A 21,891-nucleotide genomic window follows, 5' to 3' on the forward strand; every position below is an offset into this window, starting at 1 on the left:
ATTCTTGGTTGGCAGAGCTGCTCGCGATTGGTTTATGTGTCCTATGGAACAGCCAAATGGGAGCAGGATGGACCTGAGGTCTGGAGGGCAATGGAATGTCCCTCGTCCACTCTGCTTCTATTCCGAGCCCACAGCCCTGAATTCTCCCTGGTGGCTGGTCCAGGAATAATCTGGTAACAAACCAAGGTCGTGCCTACGTGGCTGGATCTGTGAGCTTTGCCACGGTGGGTTTGGTTTCTTTCCTAACAGATAATGAGTATGAACTGTAGCTCCTCGCTGCAGAGCAGAGAGAGAAGCCGAGACTCAGGTGGGTCAGCCTGGGCCATGACTGAGGACGTTTTCTAAGTGGTGACACATATGGGAGCCTTCTCTGACACTGTAAGCCTCAGACCCTCTGCCACTTGGCACAAGCCACTCTGTGCCCCTGCCTAGTAATCCCCTCAGTTTCACTCCTTTGGCCCCTAGGGGATCAGAATAAACTGGAAGACGGAAGTTTTCAGGGGGGCCTTCCTCTCCTCTTCCTCCTCCTGCCCACCCACACACCTTCACTTCCTTCCAGTCCTGTGTACAGCTCCACCCTTTCTTACACTGGTTTGCCCCTTGACCTCGCTGTCGCGTGTGTGTTTGTCCCCCACCTCCAGCTGATCTGTAGGTTCCTCCAAGGCCCTCAGGGGCCTCAGAGAGTGAGGAATGTCCACCTGGAGGGGATGCCATGGGGGGATTCCTGCCCGAGAGAGGGGGACCAAATGATGGTCAAACTTCCTTTAATCTCACCAGCCTTCCAGGACGCCTCTTAGGAGCAGAGCAAGCACTCAGGAAATGCTTGATGACTTGAGGTCACCTGGCTGCCCTGGAATGGCTCTTGGAAGCCTCTCTGTGGGGTCTCTAGGGTGACTCAGAAATTAAGAGCATAGATTTGGAGTCAGTCCCAGCTCTGCCGCTTGCCTATCCTGCGAGTTTGGGTGAGAGACTCTGCTGTCGGAGCCTTGATTTTGTCATCTGTGAGATGGCGATGAGAATTCCCAACTCCTAGCCTTGCAGTGAAAAGTAAGCTGTGTGACCCGTGGCGCGGAGGGCTGCACAGAGGACGTGCTCAGGAAGCAGCAGCCTCTGGGATGCTGCAGCCTCTCCGTCTTCCTGAGGGATCCTCCAGGGATTCTAAGCCTCAATGAGAGGAACGGCCAAGCAGGATGACTCAGAGCGGGTGGGGGCGTTCAGGTGTTGGGGTGCAGGCTGAGCACCCAGGAGGAGCCACAAGGCAGGCCCCCAGCAAATGCCGGTGTCCTTGAGGATACAGACCATATCTTGTTGACTTTGCATCCCCAGCACGGAGCACAGGGTCTGGCACAAAGGAGGTTCTCATTAAATGCTGGCTGAGTGGATGAAAGAAATGGGCAACCGCCTTCTTGTGGTGGGCGGGGATTGGACCCTCGTGCCATTAGCTCGTCTTGGATGAAGGATGGAGCTCCTCAGACATCACTGAGTGCCAGTAATGTGCCTAGCTCTGTGCTGGGTATTGAGGGGGCACAAAATATTTAAGGCACAGCCCCCAATCTTGTGGAGTTCACTGTCTGGCTAGGGAGGAAGGGTAAACAGTCAGCCATCAAGGATCTCAGGCTGAGAAAGGACCCATAGATGAGCCAGTCCAACTGCTATTCCATGCCAGAAGTTCTGGACGCCACGCCTGCCCTGCCTCTGCTTGCACACCTCCAGTGATGGGGAACTCACTCTGTCCCAAGGTGGGATTGTCCTTGTCCTTACTCACAATCTTCTACTCATGCTTCTAGGCCCCATTCAAATGTTACCTTAATCCCTGAAAATTCCTTACATACTGCCTCAAAGGGAAAGCAATTGACCCTGTGTAACTCCTGCACCTTAGATCCACGGGAAACGGTCGCATCCCTCTCCCACGTCACAGATCACAGTGATGACCTCCCTCATCCCGGCAATGGCTTCTCCAGACAAGCATCCCATTCTTTCAGCGGTTCCACCCCACCCCTCCCTGGAGTTCTGTGAGCAGGACCCTGGGCTCACCTTCTCTGTGCAGAGGTCCACGCACTTGTCCACGGACATGTTCGGCATGGCGGCCGTCACAGGCAAGGCCAGGGAGAGGTTGTTGGGTCTGCGGAAGCAGCCTCGGAAGACGGCACTTCCATCTGGAGAGCCAGAGGGAGAAGGAACAGTCAGAGCTAGGCTGGGAGAACCACCTTCTGAAGGAAGCACTTGCAAGTTGAAGCCCAGAGAGGGCAAGAGTCTTGTCCAAGGTCACACAGTGAACCAAAGTGGAGACTCATGAGCTGGATAATTCAAAGAATGGTCTGCTCAACCCTGGCATCTTTGTCAACCATCCAGGTCACTAGATGTTCTTTCCGGGCCACATCATCCCCTTTTCTTGGTCAGCATTCCTATGTCTTGCTTCCTTATTATCAACGGTGACAGCTCCCCATTCAGGGAAATGACATGCCGTGGAGGGTTCTCATGGTCTCGTCAGGAGAGGGCTGAGCGTTTGAGCATTGAAGAAAGACAAAGGCCCAGGGCTGTCCTGTCACTCCTCACAGCACCAAGGTGCCCCTTGTCCTCCCATTGTCCTGGACATTAGGGGGACACTCTGGGCCACAGGAGTCTCTGCTCACTCCGGGCTGAGCACCTGCAGGCTAGAAGGGACTGATCTGTCGGAGGGACTTCCATTAGGATAACCTCATCTGGAAATATCCCAGTTGCACAATAGAAAATTTGGAGGCACTGCTCTCCCATCCACAGAAGTCGCCCCTCCACAAAATACCCAGAGGAGTTGTCTTAGGCTGGTTTCCTGGAAGCAGAACCTGAGACAGCGTTCTGCAGAGGGTGTGCTCTCAGGAAGAGGGGAAAGCCTGACAGGGCAGGGGCGGAGCTAAGCAAGCAGGAGACCTCAGCGGGGGCCCGCCTCCAGCCTGGAGTGTAAATTGCACCACAAGGTTGGCATCACTTTAAGGAAAGGGGTTTGGCCCTGTGTGACCCCCTCCCCAATGTCTGTCAGTTATTGGCTGTGGGACATAACGTCCAGGGAGAGGCTGCTCCCGTTGGGCCAAGGGTCATTTTTCACACAAAGGGCAGATGTGACCACTGGCCACCAACAGTCGCTGCAGAAAAGGGGAATTGGGTGGGCACCCATCGCATCCACTGCAGAGGGACACAAAGGTTTATCAATAAGGATGCTCATTGCAGCATTCATTTAAATTAACACGTGAGAGACTGGAAGCAACCCAGGTGCCCATCAAAGAAGTATTGGACAAATAAAGCACAGAATGTCAACACAATGGGATTCTACGCCCCTGTCAAAAATAATGGTGTGCAAGGTTACTGTGGAGAGCTGAAGATGTGTTCAAGACACGATGTTAAATAAAAACTGAGCATATAAACTCCACGTATTATAAAATGTCAGTTTTATACAAAAGTTATCTCCCAATATAAATCTCTAGAGAGACATACACCAACATGTTAACAACCATGATTATCTCTGAGTTTTGTATCAACTTGCCAGGCTATGGTGCCCAGTTGTTTGGTCAAATGTTGGTCTAGGTGTTGCTGTGAAGGCATTTTGTAGGTGTGATTAATATCTACAATTAGTTGACTTTAAGGAGACTTAAAGGAGATTACCCTTGATAATATGGGTGGGCCTCATCCAATCAGGTGAAGGCCTGAAGAGCGAAAGCTGGGGTTTCCCAGAGAGGAAAGAATTCTGCTTCAAGACTACAGCATTAAATCTTGCCTGAGTTTCCAGCCTGCTGGCCTGCCCTACAGCTTTCAGGCTTCCCAGCTTCCACAATTGCATGAGCCAATTCCTTAAATAAGTCTCTTAATACATATATTTAATTGTGGCCCCCTGCCCATTGCCTGCAGGATAACGTGCACAGTTCTCAGAAGGGCATTCCAGGGGCTTTGCCGGGTCCAGTCCTGGCTGCGCCTCCTGCCTCACACCCCCAGCCCTCACCCCTTTCACCATCCAACACTATCAAACTATTTGTATTCACCCATCACACTATGTACCTCCCCTCCCCTCCCTCCTCGCCCTCACCATGGCAGCTGCCTGGGACCCCTCTTCCCTTTTGGGTAATTCCTACCCACCTTCTGTGCACACACCCCAAGACTGAGCTACAAAAGCATGAGGCATCCGTCCCGGGGTTGGGCCCATTGTAGACAGTCAATAATTGCCCACGATTATCAGTATTATTAACACTGACATGAATACATTAATAATAATAAGGGCCACAATGAAAGAGTGCCCTGGGTACTGGGAGGATAGAGGAGAAGGCCACCCAAGAATGTCAGAGACATCGCAAAGCAGCCAGCAGACACGAGAACTCCAGTCCCGCCTTGGCTTCTCCTCCCCGGAACGCAGTGTCTTCACCAGTCAAATGCCCACAGGCAGCTCTGCTCTTTCTCACCATTGGCCTTAGGCAAGTTTCCTCTCCTTCTGGAGCCTCAGTGTTCTCTTCTCTAAAAGGGAGGCATGAATATTGGGTGGACCATTCAGAGATGAACATGAATTCATGAGGCTGGTGAGCTGTGAGTACAGTGGAAGGGGCAGGCAAGGGCCTGTGGATCTGTCTGTCTCCGTGCCACCTGCCCTTAGGCTTAACCGGAAGAGAGGAGGAGGAGAGAGTCGAATCCTTCCTTGGCCTCTTTCCACGTGATTTTCTCCTGCCTGCTGGACATCAGGAGGCCAGACTGCAAGGGTGGGAAGGGGAAGGCAGACTCTGTAAGCCCAGCTCCGCTGAGCTTGGTCTCGCTTTGACATTTAAGCATCTGCTAACGAGTCCCTGACCCTCTGAGCTTAGAGAGGAGGGCTGAGGTCAATGCCCTGAACACCAAAGAAGGTGAGGTTGTCAGAGGCCTTGAAGGGCCAGAGAGCGATCAGGAGCTATTGCCGTGAGTCTCTCTGGTCAAGGTGTGCGGGGAGAGGAACGGGCTTGGGAAGTCAGTTCCAGGAGCAGTTAACCTGTTGGATGTGGGGTCTCCTCACAGTCTTGCCCAGTCTGCCTTTGGGGGGAAACCACATGGTCACAGAGGCCTTCGTGATGTCCAGCAGGAAGGTTGGACCCCCCAGAGATCTGGGGATCGGCTTGGGGGTCATCGCTCTCTGCAGGTTGCTCTCTGTTGTGGCTTGGTGATCAGAATACTGAGAATATGCACAGTAGCCAAGACATCTAATCCTCTCACTAGCCTCAACCTTCCTAACACTCTTTTGTGATACAAAGAATTTTGGATTTCCATGGCAATAGGCAGATGCCTTCCTCTTTGCAAAAAGCTCTGGTGTCCAGCAGGAAGGGAAAAGGCTTGAAATTCAGACAGACCTGGCTCAGCCACTTCCTTAGCCACGTGTCCTTGGGCAAATGTCTTCACTTCCTGAGGCTTGGTTTCCTCATCTGTAAATGGGGATCTTCATATCTGCCCTGCATGGTTGGGCTGGGAGTCCATGCGATGGCATTTACAGGGCCCGAGACCTAACTAGGACTCAGTGAATGTCTCTTCTTGCTCCTTTCTCCATCACTTGTCTGTGATATGTGAAGGGTGGTGAGATCCTACATGGCAGGAGCTGTCAGTGCCCCATGAAGATGCTCCTGGCACTCACCATTCAAGCCTAGGCTGACAGTGACCTACAGTAAATACCCAGGATGCTGCCTTGGGGCCTGTGAGGGACAGGCTGGACCTTACAAAGAGTTAATCTCCCTGGGAGCCACCCTCAGCCTACGATGGGAGACGGCGGGAGGATGAATACTGCAGCTTCCTGCCCTTCTGGCAGGACACCTCTGAAGCACATTCTCCACCATCTCCCAGGGTTCCCCAGTGGGATTAAGCTTCAGCCGTCCTCAGTGATGACCTTCTTTGTAAAGGAGCTTGTATTGGCTCCTTCTCTTCCCTGCCCCCCTACTCCACTCCCCTACAGGTGCACCCTGGGGTCACCTCCCAAGCAAACCAAGGCTTACATCCTTGTCTCTGGGGGAGCCCAACTTACAACATCTTGGATCTTGGGGTGTGTTTAATCCACAGGGAAATCCAGCATGGAGCTCAAGCCCACTGCTCTTCACAGACCATAGTCTGTGAGAATGGCGCCCCCTGGAGTTGTGCAGTGCACAGCCCATGGACAATAGCCACAACCCTGGGTAGTGTCTTCCTACTGACTAACGCTTACTAAAGAATGACGACAACGGAAATAACATCAGCGATTTACTGTCTGTCATCAATGCTAAGTGTGTTACATTTATTGTTTCTCAATTAACCCTCACAGCAACCCATACTATTATCCTGTTTTGCCGGCAGAGATCTTGAGATGTAACAAGATTCGATTGCTCTTCAAGGTCACACGGCAAGTAAGGAGCAGAGTTGGGATCTGGCCCCAATCTTGTCTGACATGGCACCCTAGTTTCCCACCTCTCTGCTATTCTGCGGGAGGCCTGCCCCATCCTAACGTGATTGGGCCCCAGAGACCCCATGCCAGCCACCTGAATTTCCCAGAAACCCTCTCAGGCCCCACAGTAGGGGTCCAAGGATCACAAAGGCCCATGTCCCACATTCTGATAATGTCAGCTCTTCATTGCCAGGCCAGCTGGGAGGGTGCACGACCTCAGCAGCTTGGGGTTTTTACTAGCAAGAGGTGAGCAGAGCAACTGTTCATCAACTCTCTTTGCTGGGGGCAGAGGAAGAACAGCCCGGAACCAGCTACAAGTATCTGTGAAGTCCTGTCATCTCTTTGTTCTGGGGCTTCACAAAAATGAGGTAAATGTCACCAGGCATCAGCTTAAAGCCAGGCGTGGAAGAGTTCTCCTTGGTTTGAAAGAGGCCACCACCCCCCCAGGTAATTAGGCCAAGCTCCACTGCATTAAAGATGCCGGCGAGGAGGAAAGGCAGTGAGCTGGGAGCTGCTAACGGCTCCCTAGAATCAAAGACAGATTGAATCACACAAAAAGCCTAACTCTCCGAGGAGAATTCAAACCAGCTATTTTTAGGCATCACCAAAGGCTGTTGGAATTTCCAGTAGCTTGAACTGGGTGCTGCGCAGAGTCAACTGACGAGTGTTGATTTTTGGAAGAAGGGAGCATCACAGGTACTCTGTAACAGGCACTGTGTCACGTGCTCTCTCGATTTTATCTCACTTGGTGGTCATGGCAGTCTTTAAAGGTTGGAATTGTCCCCATTTTACAGATGAAGCACTTGAGGCTCAGAAAACAAGTGGCTGGCCAAAGTCAACCCAGTGAGTAAGTGACAGAGTTGGGCTAGAAACCGTGTCTGCCTGATTTCAAAAGCTACATTGCTCCCATAGCCTTCCTGGATTTTGTTTAGGGGAAAAGAGTAAACCAATTCTCCCCCACCATCATGTAGCAGAAGGAAAATTTTCTAGCTATCATTTCTTGGCCCTACACAGCAGAACTCATGAAGGCCCATATGAATTATGAAATTCAGGGATCCCAGGCATGTATCAAGGGAAAGGAGAGGCCTCTAGGCCCAGCAGAGAAGGAGCTAGACGTGGTCTGTCCGTCCAATGAGACTTTTCACCATCATTGGAGGCTCCCCTCCAGCAGAAGTGGTTAGAATGGAGCATCTGTGAGCATGAAACACAAGTATCGCACAAAACTCCTCTTCTAACTTTCCAAGACAAAAAATGGCCAGATAGCAGTACACAAAATCCACTATGTAAATTGTGAAGCATGAGTCAAGGATGTATTTTTTTTTCAGTGATAATGTAAGCTTCATAATACTTTGAACAAGATAGAGAAGAAAAAACAAGAGGAAAAGTGCTGAACCCTGGGAGAGGCCTGGCTGCAGTCCTGGGGGCTCGGTGGCCCTAAAGGAAGGTCAGAACCATGGACAGCCACCCTCCGGATGACTTGTACGCGTTCAGTGCGGGTCTAATGAACCTTGAGACGCAGATCTTGCAAGAATCTTTCAGGCAAATGAAATTTCTTGCAACATCCTATAAAGCCATAATGTTCTCAAATCACCAGCAGGCCTCTGCCCCTGGGAGGAGAGCTACACTTGTCGACACATTTAGCAAACTGCTGTGAAAAATGTATTCCAAGCAAGAAGGAAGTTCATTTCTCGGTTCTTTTGTAACAAGGGCAAAGAGTCCATGTGACCGAGAGCCTGAGTCAAGGCAGAATAGCAGGGTGCCTGCAGACCTTTGCTCTGCCAAGCTTTTAATGCCTTCATTACTGTGGGAGAATTCCATCGCCTCAGAAACACGTAGGATGGCTCCCTACGCAAGGCGGATGCCTCACCAGCGAGGTGCTTGGGAGCCAATGAGCCTCCTTTGGATCTTCATAATCATTAAGAGTTCTGTGACACTGCTCAGGTAAACATAATTAGGACACCGTGTTGATATGAACTAATGACTCTACAAATGGAATCTGGTTTCCCCATACCTGTTTCCCGGAGTGTTTCCCATTTCTCTGCCTGATGTAGTACATGCTAGTGTCATGTGCCGGTACCTTGAAAGGCCTCCCTTTCTGATTTATTTGTGTATAAATCAGATCCCAGGAACTGGAAGCCAAGGATGCCACCGGGTCGGAGCAGAGACACTGGAGATTCCTTGTTGCTTAGAGTCAGGAAACAAGGCAGAAGGAGAGATCGGGGGTCAGGGAAGGAAGGCGTTAAGCTGGAGCCAAGGAATTCCCCCAAAAGAGAGGAGATGGGGCTCAGAATCCAATACAAGAAGTCAAGGGGTCTATAGCACTGTAGCAAGGAAGCACCTAGATTAGAAGTCAGAGACTGGGTCCCAGCCGTGCTCAGACCATAAGAAGCACTGTGACTTTGGGAAAACCATGCCTGCCTATTGTTTCCTGCAATTGCCTCTAGGCTCCTGCACACTCTATTCCTTTGCCTAGATTTCTCTCCAACCCCTTGGTGACTTGTCTTGAGTCTGGATAGACTCCTTTTCTACATCAGGCAAAGTCCTAGGCATCCTCAAGGCCCTAACCAAACAGCCCTGCTCTGTGGAGCCTCCCTGAGGGCTGGTCAATTTAACCACTCCTGCTCTGTGAGCCTCAGTTTGTAAAACTGTAAAATGGGGCATCAGTGAGGAGGGTGCTTCCAACAGGAGATTCAACACATGGCATTTGCTGGACTGGATTTCTTTTGCTCATGGCTGGAGTCTATGTTCCTCCTTTCTCCTGGAAATCTCCTTAGGATGAGATTCAGTGTAAATGTTGCTCCCTTGGCTCCTGCAAACAGAGCCCCCTGTACGTACCCCCCATGCTGGAACAGATTCCACTGGTCCTGAGTCTCTTTCTCCACCAGATGGTGAGCTCCTCGAGGGCAGGGGCTCTGCTTTATTCTCCATCCATCCTCTCCGAGCCTAATCCACGTGGGAGGCCACTAAGGGTTTTGGTTCAATGAATGGTCCCCATGTTCTCTCCGTATACCATGTTGCCAACTGGGAGCTCACCAAGAGTCCCAAAGTGACACATTGTCAACCATCCACCTCCTTATCCAAGTGACCTCCAATCTTATCTCAGCCATAGTAACCTTGAGGTTAATAGGGCTTAGATTTTCTTCTAGTCTCCAGCTGAAGGTTCCCAAGCTTCAACCCTTCTTCAGTGATGATTCAGAACAACTTGGGTGCACTTAGAGAACCCAGGACTCCACTCTCAGTAGGAATGAATGTGTTCCCCTTCTTGGACATAAGCACAGAGATTCCCTTCTCAGATGGAACAAAATGCCAGTGAGGTAATTTTGCTACTGCAGAGGTGGGCAAGCTGGGAGGTGCAGAAACATTCCTGCCAGCCTCAGGGGCCACTCTCCAGCAACCGCCCAGCCCTCCCCCTGCTGCGAGGGGAAAACACACCCTATTATAGCAGAATCCAGTGGTCTTTGTGCATCGAGGCTTGTATATTTCAGCTGATCGAAAAATCTTTGATGGTCCATGACAATGACACTATACCATTGATCACACATAATAGTATGTGTGTGTGTGTGTGTGTGTGTGTGCACGCGCACACACACACGAGAGAGAGAATGTCCAGATTACCCAGCCAATCTTAATATGAACCAGAAGGAGTTTTGGCTAATATCTGGCTAACGACGTACACAGCTCAATTCTTATTATCTCATCCACTAGACGTTTCAGTGGCAGTTGCTTTCCCTCTGCATACCCATTACTCTAAGGCCATCTCTTCCAATGATGAAAGTCACCATCAAAATAACATAAATATTGGCGTAAAGGGATCCCTGGTGAGGATGATAAATCTGCTGTCAAATTAAAACCTCACTATGTTAATGGCCAAACCAGAAACTTGCTGTGTGGACATCCTCCAGCCTGGATTTCACACAGCACCTCTGCCCTCTGCCAGCCAGGCCTTCAGACCCGGGTGAACTGGGGTGACCTGGGGAGGTAGATGGTGCACCCGTTTGTAGAAACCAGCCCCTTTGCAAAGGGTCAACGTGTTTGACCCCATTGCAGAGCAAATCTTGAACGGGGTTCCCAAAACTCGGGATTTGGAAAACAGAACATTATCAAGCAAACTGACAATGAATTTTTATAAACAATGACACTCGCATGGAAGAGGCGTCTCCTTGCCTACAGACAGGCGTTAACATTCTGCCAAATCCACCTGTGCGGGCAGGCCTACATCCTGGGTGGGGCTTGTCAGCTTGGCTGAGGTCTAAGGCCTTATTGTTCAAAGTGTGGTCCACGGACCAGCATCCAAGCATCACCTGGGAGCTCCATAGAAACGCAGAATCTCACCCCGACCAGCTGAATCAGAATCTGCATTTTAACAAGATCCACACGGGGTTCACTGGCACATTCAAATTTGGGAAGCGCTGGGCCAAGGGTTAGTGATGTGGCTGTGGATTCCTGTTCCTGCTTCTGGACTGCGTCAGAAGGGTAACCAGGAGAAACCCAAGCCTCCATCTTTCGTCAAGGCCCATTAGCTCTTTCTGTAGGTCAGAGGGTCACCTTTAATTAGACTGTGTGACATTGGGCGGGTTTACTTGAATTCATTAAGCCTCAGTTTCCTCACTGTAAAATGGAGATAATTAACAATGGTAACCACGTGGAAGGCAGTAGTGACGGTAAATGAAATCGGGCCTGCGGTGGGCTCAGCAGAGTGCCAGGCACACAGCAGATTCCCCCTAAACAGAGATTAACTGCTATTTGACACCCAGAGAGGGGACAATGGAACAGTGTCCACAGAAGAGGGGCCAGCTCCTATCCTCTCCTGTTCATGCCTGTCCCTCCCTCAGTTTGGAAATTGAAGGTTTTTTCCAACAAGCTTGAATCCCTGAGAAGTGAGGGGTAAATTCTCTCCATGGGAGCATTCAAGAGGTGAGCTCTGCAGTTGGCTTGAACCCTCGGCTGCTTACAAGCTGTGTGACACCGAGCCTCAGTTTCCCCATTGGTAAAATGGGAGCAGAGGAAGAATAGTGTCCATTTCAAGGGTCACTGTGAGGTTTGCACGTGCTATTCCATATAACGCACTTAGAAAAGGAAGGAGTGTTTGCTGTTGTCATTGTCATTGTCACCCCCATCATCCTCATTAGAGACAACCTGCTTTCAGAAAATCAGGCTCTAGGTTGGTTTGTCAAGGTGGAAGACGGGTGAGAAAGAGGGGTGCACGGGCCCAGAAGGCAGCTCAGGAGGGGAGGGAGAGCAGAGAGCACGTGGAAGCAGTCGAAGTAGCTGGAGCAAAAGTCCCTGTGAGGGGTAGAGTGGGGGGTGAGGCTGGGGCAGGGCTGTGGCGGCCTTGGAGGGCAGCCAAGGGCTTGGAGGGATGGGGAGCCATGGAAGGTGCAGGGCAGACATGCAGGTGGGCGAGGGTCATGGCCAGCAGGCCAAGGGAGGAGCTGCAGAGAGGGGCCGACTCACGTACACCTGCGGGCCGACTCCTGGGCCAGCTGCAGCCGGTAGACGGACAGGCGGTTGGCGCCACCGCACACGCTGCCCCGCTCGCCCTTGCACTCCATGTCGCACTCAGCCTCGCTCACGTTTGTCGCCTGGATCTTGTGGCCGCAGTAGCACTCGGCGCCGAACTCCAGCCCGGCATACAGGTAACCCCTGGGGGAGGCTGCTGTCAGGCCAGGGCAGGTCCCACCCTGGAGACCCCAGGGACAGGGAGACTCACCCGGCGTGGAGACCCAGGGGATGGGAGGGCTCTGGGGACCAGAACCCCCAGGGACCACCCACCTGCCTTCATCCAGCTGATGTCTTACACCCCATACACCTGCCCACACAGACACACCATGTCCATATTCACACCGCTGTACACACCATCAGCACATGGCATGCTTCACACACACACCCAGACACCATGTCCATATTCACACCATCGTACACACCATCAGCACATGGCATGCTTCACACACACACCCAGACACCATGTCCATATTCACACCACCGTACACACCATCGGCACATGGCATGCTTCACACACACACCCAGACACCATGTCCATATTCACACCATTGTACACACCATCAGCACATGGCATGCTTCACACACACACCCAGACACCATGTCCATATTCACACCGCTGTACACACCGTCAGCACATGGTTGACACCCCTCCATCCTGTGGTCTTCCCACCCCAAGCCACTCTCTTGCTCCTCCCTGTTTAGAGCCATGAGCCAAACACAGCCCCAGAATCCAGCCCCTTTATTCCAGGAAACACCCCAGGAAGGATGTCTCTATGTCCCTTGAGAGAAGCTGGAGCAAGGGGAGGGGGCGTGGACTCTCGTATCCCTTTGGAAGATGGCAAAACCGAGGTCACATACCCAGCCAAGTAAAAAATTCCCTCCCCTAAAACAAACAAACAAAAAATCCAGGGACTGCAAGGTTTTCAACTTTTTTTTAGAGCCATGGAATCGTTTCCTAAAAAGGACTCTCAGTAGACACTCGTGTAAACAGATGAAAGGGGCGTTGCTTGCTCCGGTTCCAGGGGATGGGTACGGAGGGACGGGTGTAGGACCAGCCCTGCTCAGCCCTCTTGCCCACGGCGGCCTCTGGCATTCTCCAGAACCACGAGGGCTCCTCGGGGGGCAGCCTGCAAAACACAGGCCACGCGAGGCAGAACGAATGGGAGCTGTCAGCGCACATCTTCACTCTGGACTCCTGGCGGCCAGCTGGAGAGACAGACCCACCCACACTAGTGCCTCCACACACCCTGGCTACTTGGGGTAGCAATATCCCCATGGTCTCCTGGGCAGCTGCAGCAAGAGCAGCCTGAACTAAGTGGGCATCTTGGTGCCTGGACCCCACGGAAATCCTGGAGCTGGGCCAGCCTCGTTCATCCACCTGTCTGTCTCAGTCCTCCTGTCTCTCTCAAGCCCTGGTTCTCAGACGCCCCTCTTGTATAATTGGATGCACTGCTAGGAGCACTTTCTAAGGAAAAGGCCCAGTGGGTGTTATCAATTCCAAAGCAAGTGGCAGTCCGTCACTCTGAGGCAGAAAGGATGAAGTCTGAGGCGGAGGAGAATGGAGGCCCAGGGAGACCCATCCAGAAGGGAGTTCAACAGCTGCTTGGCCAGGGAAAAAACAATTAGGGCAAGGGACCCCACAGGTCGGGAGGGGTGGGGTTTTAAAGCGTGTTCACAGATTCTCGGACACTCCTTCCTCTGAGAGCTGGAGCGTCATTCACCTCTCCTTGAGTGTGGGCTGGAAATCGTGACTCACTTCTCACGAATAGAAGGTGGTGGAGGAGATGCTGTGTGACTTCCAGGACTAGGTCATGCAATGCGTTTGGGCCTCCTCCCTGCTCTCTGCCTCGGATCGCTCTCTCTGGGGGAAACCAGCCGCCATGTTGGGAGGACCCTCAAGCAGCCCGTGGAGAGAGGCCCATGTGGGGAGGACCTGAGGCCGCCAACCAACAGCCATGCGAGTGCCCGTCCTGGAAGAGGATGCCTTGGCCCCGCCAAGGCCTCAGAAGCCTGCAGCCCCCACTGACATCTCGACCGCAACCTCCTGAGAGATGCAGAGGCCTCATCACCTGACTAACCCACTCCCCAGTTCCCAATTCCTAATATTCAGAAGCCACGTGGGGTAATAAGTGTTTTCTGTATGAAGATGCTAAATTTGGTGACGATTTGTTACACAGCAATGGATAACTAAGGATAGGAAGGGAAATGGAGGCAGCCTCGATATCCTTAGGGCCACCCATGCGTCCCTGAGAGGGACCCAGACTACTGGCTCGGGTCTCACTGCTGTCACCTTGGCCAGAAGGCTTTTTCAGAAATTAAAATGGATCACACCTCTCCATTGCCTAAAACCCCCAGAGCTTCCACCACACTCACACAGACACCCAGGTGGCTTAGCTCGGCCTGCAAACCCTCCTGTTAGTGATTCTTTTTTTTTTTTTTTTTAAGATTTTTAATTTTTTTTCCCTTTTTCTCCCCAGAGCCCCCCAGTACATAGCTGTATATTCTTCATTGTGGATCCCTCTAGTTGTGGCATGTGGGACACTGCCTCAGCGTGGTTTGATGAGCAGTGCCGTGTCCACGCCCAGGATTAGAACCAACGAAACACTGGGCCGCCTGCAGCAGAGCGCGCGAACTTAACCACTCGGCCATGGGGCCAGCCCCCTGTTAGTGATTCTTTAACCTGGATCCCCCTTAGAAGCACCTGGGGGACATTTTTTAAATGCCACACCTGGGTCCTGACCCCAGAGAGTCTAATTTAACAGGCCTGGGGGGCCCCGGGCAGCACACGTTTTGAAGTGTCCCATGTAATTCCAATGTGCCGTCGGCTGTGAAAATCAGAGCAGCGGTAGACACGGTATTCGAAAAGATGCTGCTAAGGCCAATGTCAAAGGGTGTGCTGCCTATATTTCCTTCTAAGAGTTTTATGGTTTCAGGTCTTACATTCAAGTCTTTAATCCATTTTGTGTTGATTTTTGTGCATGGTGTAAGGGAATGGTTTACTTTCAATCTTTTGCGTGTGGCTGTCCAGTTTTCCCAACACCATTTATTGAACAGACTCTCCTTTCTCCATTGTATGTTCTTGGCTCCTCTGTCAGAGATGAACTGTCCTTAGCTGTGTGGTTTTATTTCTGGGCTTTCAATTCTGATCCATTGATCTGTGTGTCTGTTTTGGTGCCAGTACCATGCTGTTTGGATCACTATAGCTTTGTAGTACATTTTGAAGTCAGGGAGTGTGATGCCTCCAGCTTTCAATTAAAAAGGACAAAATTGTCCCATTTGCAACGACATGGATGGACCTGGAGGGTGTGATGTCAAATGAAAAAAGCCAAAGAGAGAAAGACAAATAGTGTGTGATTTCACTCATATGTGGAAAATAACAAATACATGGATAAAGAGAACTGATTAGTGGTTATCAGAGGGGAAGGGCGTTGGGGGGTGGGCAAAAGGGACAGAGAGGCACGTATGTACGGTGATGGATAAAAATTAGACCACTGGGGGTGAGAACGATGAAGCGTATGCAGGAACTGATAAACAATAATGTACACCCGAAATCACACAATGTTATAAAGGATTATAATCCCAATATAACTACTCAAAAAAAATCAGAGCAGCGGTGCTCCAATCGTGGTCCCAGAAACAGCAGCATCCTTATCGTCTGGGAAGTTGTTAAAAATGCAAATTCTCGGGCCACACCCCAAACCTGCCGGATCAGAAAGTGGGGGTGGGGCCCAGCAGTCTGTGTTTCGAAAGATTCCGGGTGATGCTATGCACGCTCCAGGTTGTGAGCCCCTGTCCTACATGATCTGGTCCCCCGTCTTCCCCAAGCCCCACCCACCTCCCCATTCTCACCTCCCCTGCTCCTCCCTCTGCCGACGCGGCTACAGTCATAGGCTCCTGATGCTCAAACATGACTGCACGTTCCTGCCTCAAGGCCTTTGCCCTGCTGTTTCTCTGCCTGGGACCCAAACGCTGCTCTTCATGAGTTGCTTCCTTCTTGCCCTCCAGGTGTGCGCTCTGTGTCCCACCTGCAGGTGCCATCCCCGACCGCCCTCCTAATGCCACCTCCCCCACCAGGCACTCTTCCCACATCCTCACTTATTTCTTATAGCTCTCATCATATTCTCCATGACAGCGACCCTGTAGGTCACATCCATTTCCTGGGATAATGCCTGGTGTATGATGGGTGTTTAACAAATATTTGTTGAGTGACTGTAGACCACTCCCCAGGTTAATATTCTCCAGTGGTTCCCCATTCCCCGCAAGGCCGATGCTTTAGTTGGCATTCAAGGCCCCGTGTCAGTGGGCTTCTGCTCCTGACAACTCTCCTGGGACCTTCTGCGTACCCCACACTGCCTACCTGAGGATGCTGAGTATTTAGGATGTTTCAGGAGTTCTGGTCTTTGAATTTGCTGTTATTTCTGTCCTGTGGTGACTACCTAGAAAACTCCTATTCATCCTTCAAAACCTGGCTCAAGATCTCACCTTTATCACTCTTCCCGAGCCCTCCATGTGGAGCCCTCCATTCCTCCAACCTTCATGACCCCCCTGCACCTCGTCCAGCACTCCCAGCCTAGCACCCAGCACTCTTGATAGCTGCACAGCCCAGTTTCCTCCGCTGTGGAATGTCAACCATAACACTCCTGGCTCGTAGGGGTCTTGTGGGCGTTAAAGAGTTAATATTTGCAAAGCGCTCAGCACAGCGCCTGGCACAGAGCAAGCGCCCACTAAGTGGAAACTGTTGCTTGCTTCGGCCCAAGCCTGTCCATGCCTCTATCTCCCCAACTGGCTGGGGAGCCCCTGAGAGCCCTGAGAGCAGAGCTGGGGCTGACTCATCTCTGCATCTCCAGCGCCTGAAGCCCACGTGGGCAGCCGATAGATATCTGCTGAACCGAACCGAATTACACAAGTTGATCTGACTCATCTTCCGATGGACGATCCCCTTGGCTGCCGCCTCCTCAGAGAAGTCTCTCCTGACACCCCGGGTGGGTTGGGGGCCTCTTCTGTGTTTCCACAGTCTGCGATTTAATCTGCCTCAACCCCATCTCACTATACTGCCCTTTTCTGGTTTCACGCCTGCCCCCCACCCCAGGCTGTGAGCCCCACGATGGCAGGGACTCTGTGGAATTCACCTCTGTCTCCCCAGAGCTTGAGAAATAAATGGATGAATCAGTATCATCAAGGGCTGAGAACCTTTCCCCAGCTGGAGTGGCTTCTGGGCTATGACCACAGTGGTGGACTGCACAGGCAGCTCATGATAAAGGGGACAGTGCTCCCTAATCAGGGACAGAGCGGGGAGTCCCTCCGCCACCCGCTTGCCCGTTTCCATTCCAGTCATGTGGCTGAGGTCCTTCACACCTTGTGGCCTCCAGAGCCAGCAGCCAGAATCTGGCTTGGCTTATCAGAGGCCTCTTCACAAGCCACTGCAGGTCAAGGGACCCAGGACACAAGGGGAGGAGAAGGTCAGCTCACTCCCCGGTGCCCCCAGGGCAGCAATGCCAGTGCCCAGGCCTGGGATGAGGGTCCTGTCCCTGTTTCCCAGTCCTTTGGAGCCTCGTCTCCTCTTGGAAAGTCAGCTCCCTCCCCTGTGGCATGTTCCGATCCAGAACATCACTTTCTTCTCCTGTCCATTGTCTGGACAGGTGGGTGTTTCTTCCTGGGGGAAAAGCAAGGGTTTCTCTTCTTGGAAACTCCCGCCTCACCCCTCCCACGGGCATCTCACATGCCTCACGCTCAGACTTACACCTGCACGCACATCAACACCCACTCGTGCTTCTCCCACACACAAGCATCATTCTGGCCGCTTGCACACATTCACACAGTCTCCTGCACACACGGCCACTATGATTTGGAGATAATTATGTATTGGCATTAAGCTCACAAACATGACCAGCTGACCTTGCACACTGCATGCCACGCACTCAACCCCAGGCACAGCCCCACTTGACCGCACAATTGCAAACTCCCACAGACCAGCTCGCAAACAGTCCTGCTCACTGGCATGCATGTGTGCGTGCATACACACGTGTGCACACACCCCCTCGCATCACTCTCTCCTTGTGGCCATATGCTCATGCCCGTCCATGGAAAAGTCAAGAACACCACAGGACAGGCAGGAACCTGAGGAGGAAGGGGTTGGAGATGAATGGAGCCTGGAACATCAGGCCCTACCGTTCTGCACAGTTGTCCTGGCAACGGAAGATGGTCATCTTCTTGTAGTCGAAAAAGGACACGCCTCGCAGGGCCCGGCTCTGGGTGTCATCCAGGTAGCAGCCGATGTACTTGGCTTTGGGGAGAGGAGAAAAGTCAGATTTGGCTGGGTACGAAGCTGAAAGAGTTACAGGAGTAACCGGTGTGCCCCTGGCTACGAGGACTTGTTGACCTTAGGCTACCAATCCCATCCTCTGAGCAGAGAGGCACAAACAAGTGAGACCGACGGTCATGTGCATTGGCAGAAACTGACCCACGAGGGCAGGGGAGTCCAATGGGTAAGGCTGTGGGCCCTGGAGGCCAGCAGAGAGGAGGAGGGGACCCTCCTGCAGAGAGGCTTAAACTCAAGCCCCCGGACTCTACTGGCAGCAACTGGGCACCTAGGAACCCAAGGCAAGGTCATTCCCTAAGCACCAAGCAGATGAGACAGATTAAGGCAGCTCTGAGAAGCTCAACTTTTGACAGCATAGGATCATTTCTACAAGTTGCCTTGAGATATTTATTCTTCCTCGAAAGGAACACTGTACTTGGATATCTCGAGGTCTAGGTTTTCATCTCACTTTCATTACCTTCTAGCACTGGACTAGTGAGTTTGGGCCAGTTAACCTCTCTGAGGCCTAGTTTTCTCCACAGAGGGGGTGAAAATACCAACCTGGTGAGGTTGAAATGGAACAATTTGCGTAAATGTCTCTACCATAGTGTCTTGCATGTAATAGACACAAGGTTCAGGAGAGTGGAATAAGAAACTGGCCATTCACAATGCAGTGTAGGTACTTGACAGTTTGCCTATATTGGGGGCCAAGGTGAATACTTCCATTCAAAGGAAAATTTTAAATTATGTAGAACACCCATCTAATTATAAACCATTTCTTAGTTTTCTTAAAGCAGTAAACATTTTTCTGTACTTCACGGTAAATAGTAATTCTTACACATGAAGATGGCACTTTACAGTTTATAAGGTCTTTTCCCGTATGTTGTTACAATTATTATAATTAATTTGGACATGCACTTTGCTAAATGCTTTGCACATATTGTCTTATTGAATCCTTACAATGGTCTTATGTGGTAAGTGCTAATATTCCCATTCTGTACAGAAGAGGAAACAGGCCCAGAGAGGTTAAGTCACTTGCCCAAGGAAACACAGCTTGTACATGTGAAGCCAGGATTGGATGCAGGCAATCCGGCTCCAGAGACTATGTTCTGAACTCCTGCTGGCTTATTCTTGAATCTAGGGATCTCTGCAATGACCCAAGTGAAGTGGGGAGCACTGGCTTTCCCGCGCTCTTTTCTTAGATGATCAAACAGAGGCCCAGAAAGGTGAAGCGGCCTGGCCGAGACCCGCAGCTGACCGGTGTTAGAACAAAGATTTAAATCAGGTCTAGGGGGCCCCACACCCGTTCTCTTTCCACTGCTCCACTTGGAGGTAACTGCAGGTTGGACCGAGGACCCAGCAGCCCTTGGAACTAAACGGCCGTCATAAAGAATGATGGAGGAAAGTGCGACACGCCACTTGATCACTCTCCCTGCCGAGACAGCTGTCTATTTAAACTGTGGGCTTCCTGCCCGCCTTGCGCCCCTGGGAGAGCAGAGTCTGGTAGAGGATGCCGGCTCCTTACAGAGCGATCGTGGGCCTCAATGCCACGCTGCTAAGTGCAGAATTTGTCAGTCCCGCTGGAGACGCGCCTCGACCTCGATCACCTTGAGTTTCTTTCATAAGACGGAGGTGATTTGTTCGAACAGTCCATCTTTAAAAGAAACACGCCTCCTCGAGCGGGCACATCAGACGGTGACAGCTCAGGAGAAGCCCGCATCTCGTCACTGGGCTTGTTCAACGACAAACGTCCTTCCTGTTACAGATGGAGTCACGTCCCCGCGACCCGGGGCATGCGTGCTGTTCACACCCGAGCTGGGAGAGGGAGCGTCCACGGGCCACACTGGTGACGGCTGCACACCAACCTTAGCCCAATAGTTCACTGGAGGACAGAGTGTCCAAGGAGGCATTGTAAGGCAGCAGGAGGGGGAAAAAGAAGAGGGAGATGGAGGGAGGAGAGAGGGAGGAAGGGATGGGACAGAGGGAGAGGACATGGAGAGAGAGAGGAAGGGGAAAAAGGCTACTTTGGCAGCAAGAGTTCTCTGTCATCAGATCAACAGACTGCGTGTGTGTGCATGAGAGAGAGGAGCAAAACTCTCACGTGTTGAGGACCTACTATGTGCTGTCCACTTCGCTATGGGACCTGCCTAATTTGTTTCATTCGACTCTCACACCCTTCTTGTTAACCCACTTTATCGATGCGGCAAATGATCGCAGTGACTATGACATCTGTCTGCCTTAGACGCGAATCTCAGGTCTGGCATAGGGTACGTGCTCTCACCTGAGAGGTAAGGTCACTCGTCACGTTGCTTCTGTCCTTCCTCTGTTCCACGTGGCATTAGAAGCTACGGCATCTGCCCAGGTGCCTACAGCTTGTCAGCGTCTCACTTAAAATTTAAGCGCAGGCCTGTCCTCCACCCATTCTACACTCGGGGAGGTTTCACTTTCTTGCGGCCCACAGGCCCCAGGATCATAAGGAGCCGCGTGGAGACGTGATGGAGGAACGCTCGTGCTCCAGAGACGCCGGGCTTGGATCTGGATGAACTATGGCTGTGGGCGGTGTCACCTTAGGCTGCGGGTAGGTGTGTTTGTCTCTATGTGGGACATTGGACTGTGTGAGATGAGATTTTTCTAATCAAATTAATGGGAGCCAGGGTGTGCATGCGTGTACATACACATGCCCACTGTGCAGGGAGGGCGTGGACTGTAACGGTACCATCCGCACCCTCAAAGCACCCCTTCCTCCTATTTTCCTATTAAAAGACCTTGACCACGGGGTCTGGTCTTGACCATGGGGAGACGCTGACCTTGACATGGCCAATCGTATTGTCACCCCCACCAGCCAGTGATTGGTTGCTCCGGGGAAGGGCCATGACCCATTCCCTGGATTCTTATAGATTAAATGTGGGAGAAGGAAATCTGTCTCCCATGGGTCATGACGTTGGCATCCTGTAAGCCCAGAGCCACCACTGCCACCATCCCTGGAACCAAAGTCAGTCTGTGTCGGAGGAGAACCAAGCCAGAGAGAGACAAGCAGAGAGGAGAACAGAGAGAGCAGGGCACAATCCATTCATTTAAAAGTCCAGCCTTGGGGCCGGCCCGGTGGTGCAGCGGTTAAGTTTGCATGTTCTGCTTCAGCGGCCTGGGGTTCGCAGGTTCCGATCCCGGGTGTGGACATGGTACCGCGTGGCAAGCCATGCTGTGGTAGGCGTCCCACATATAAAGTAGAGGAAGATAGGCACAGATGTTAGCTCAGGGCCAGTCTTCCTCAGCAAAAAGAGGAGGACTGGCAGCAGATGTTAGCTCAGGGCTAATCTTCCTCAAAAAAAAAAAAAAAAAGAAAGAAAGAAAAGAAAGTCCAGCCCTTTTCAGAGTTTGGTGACAAGACAGAACACATTTTCTCCTTTAGCTCCAGCTGGTTCAACATGGTTGTTTGTCCCTTGCCACCAAAGGAGCACTGACCAATATGCTGATCCTCAAGCTAAGTTGCTTGAGTCCACCCGCTGGGAGGGTCTGGACCAAAGCCGCAGGCAGGCCTGTCTATCCAAAGCTGCCCCTTCCCATGGACCACACTGAGTCTCGGCTTGAGAGGAGGGCATCTCCATCCTCGCCTGAGAGGCCTGCGCGGGGGAAGATGGAGAGGGAGGGTCCCTTAGGAAAAGGGCTGGGACTTGACTGTAGGGCCATCCTCCTGAAGCCTGAG

General features: G+C 51.8%; 1 protein-coding gene across 3 annotated transcripts in view; it reads right to left on the reverse strand.

The window, feature by feature from the left end:
• WSCD2 (WSC domain containing 2) overlaps window positions 1-21,891 on the reverse strand; it is a 108,649-nt gene that overhangs the window by 22,645 nt on the left and 64,113 nt on the right. For all 3 annotated transcript variants that reach the window (XM_070627071.1, XM_070627073.1, XM_008533831.2), the window contains 3 exons: window positions 18,059-18,173; window positions 11,847-12,031; window positions 2,035-2,156 (listed from right to left, as the gene is read on the reverse strand). In XM_070627071.1, the coding sequence (XP_070483172.1) occupies window positions 2,035-2,156; window positions 11,847-12,031; window positions 18,059-18,173 (422 nt within the window). The remainder of the gene's footprint in view (window positions 1-2,034; window positions 2,157-11,846; window positions 12,032-18,058; window positions 18,174-21,891) is intronic.

Source organism: Equus przewalskii, chromosome 7 (genome assembly GCF_037783145.1).
Source record: "Equus przewalskii isolate Varuska chromosome 7, EquPr2, whole genome shotgun sequence".
Taxonomy (NCBI): domain Eukaryota; kingdom Metazoa; phylum Chordata; class Mammalia; order Perissodactyla; family Equidae; genus Equus; species Equus przewalskii.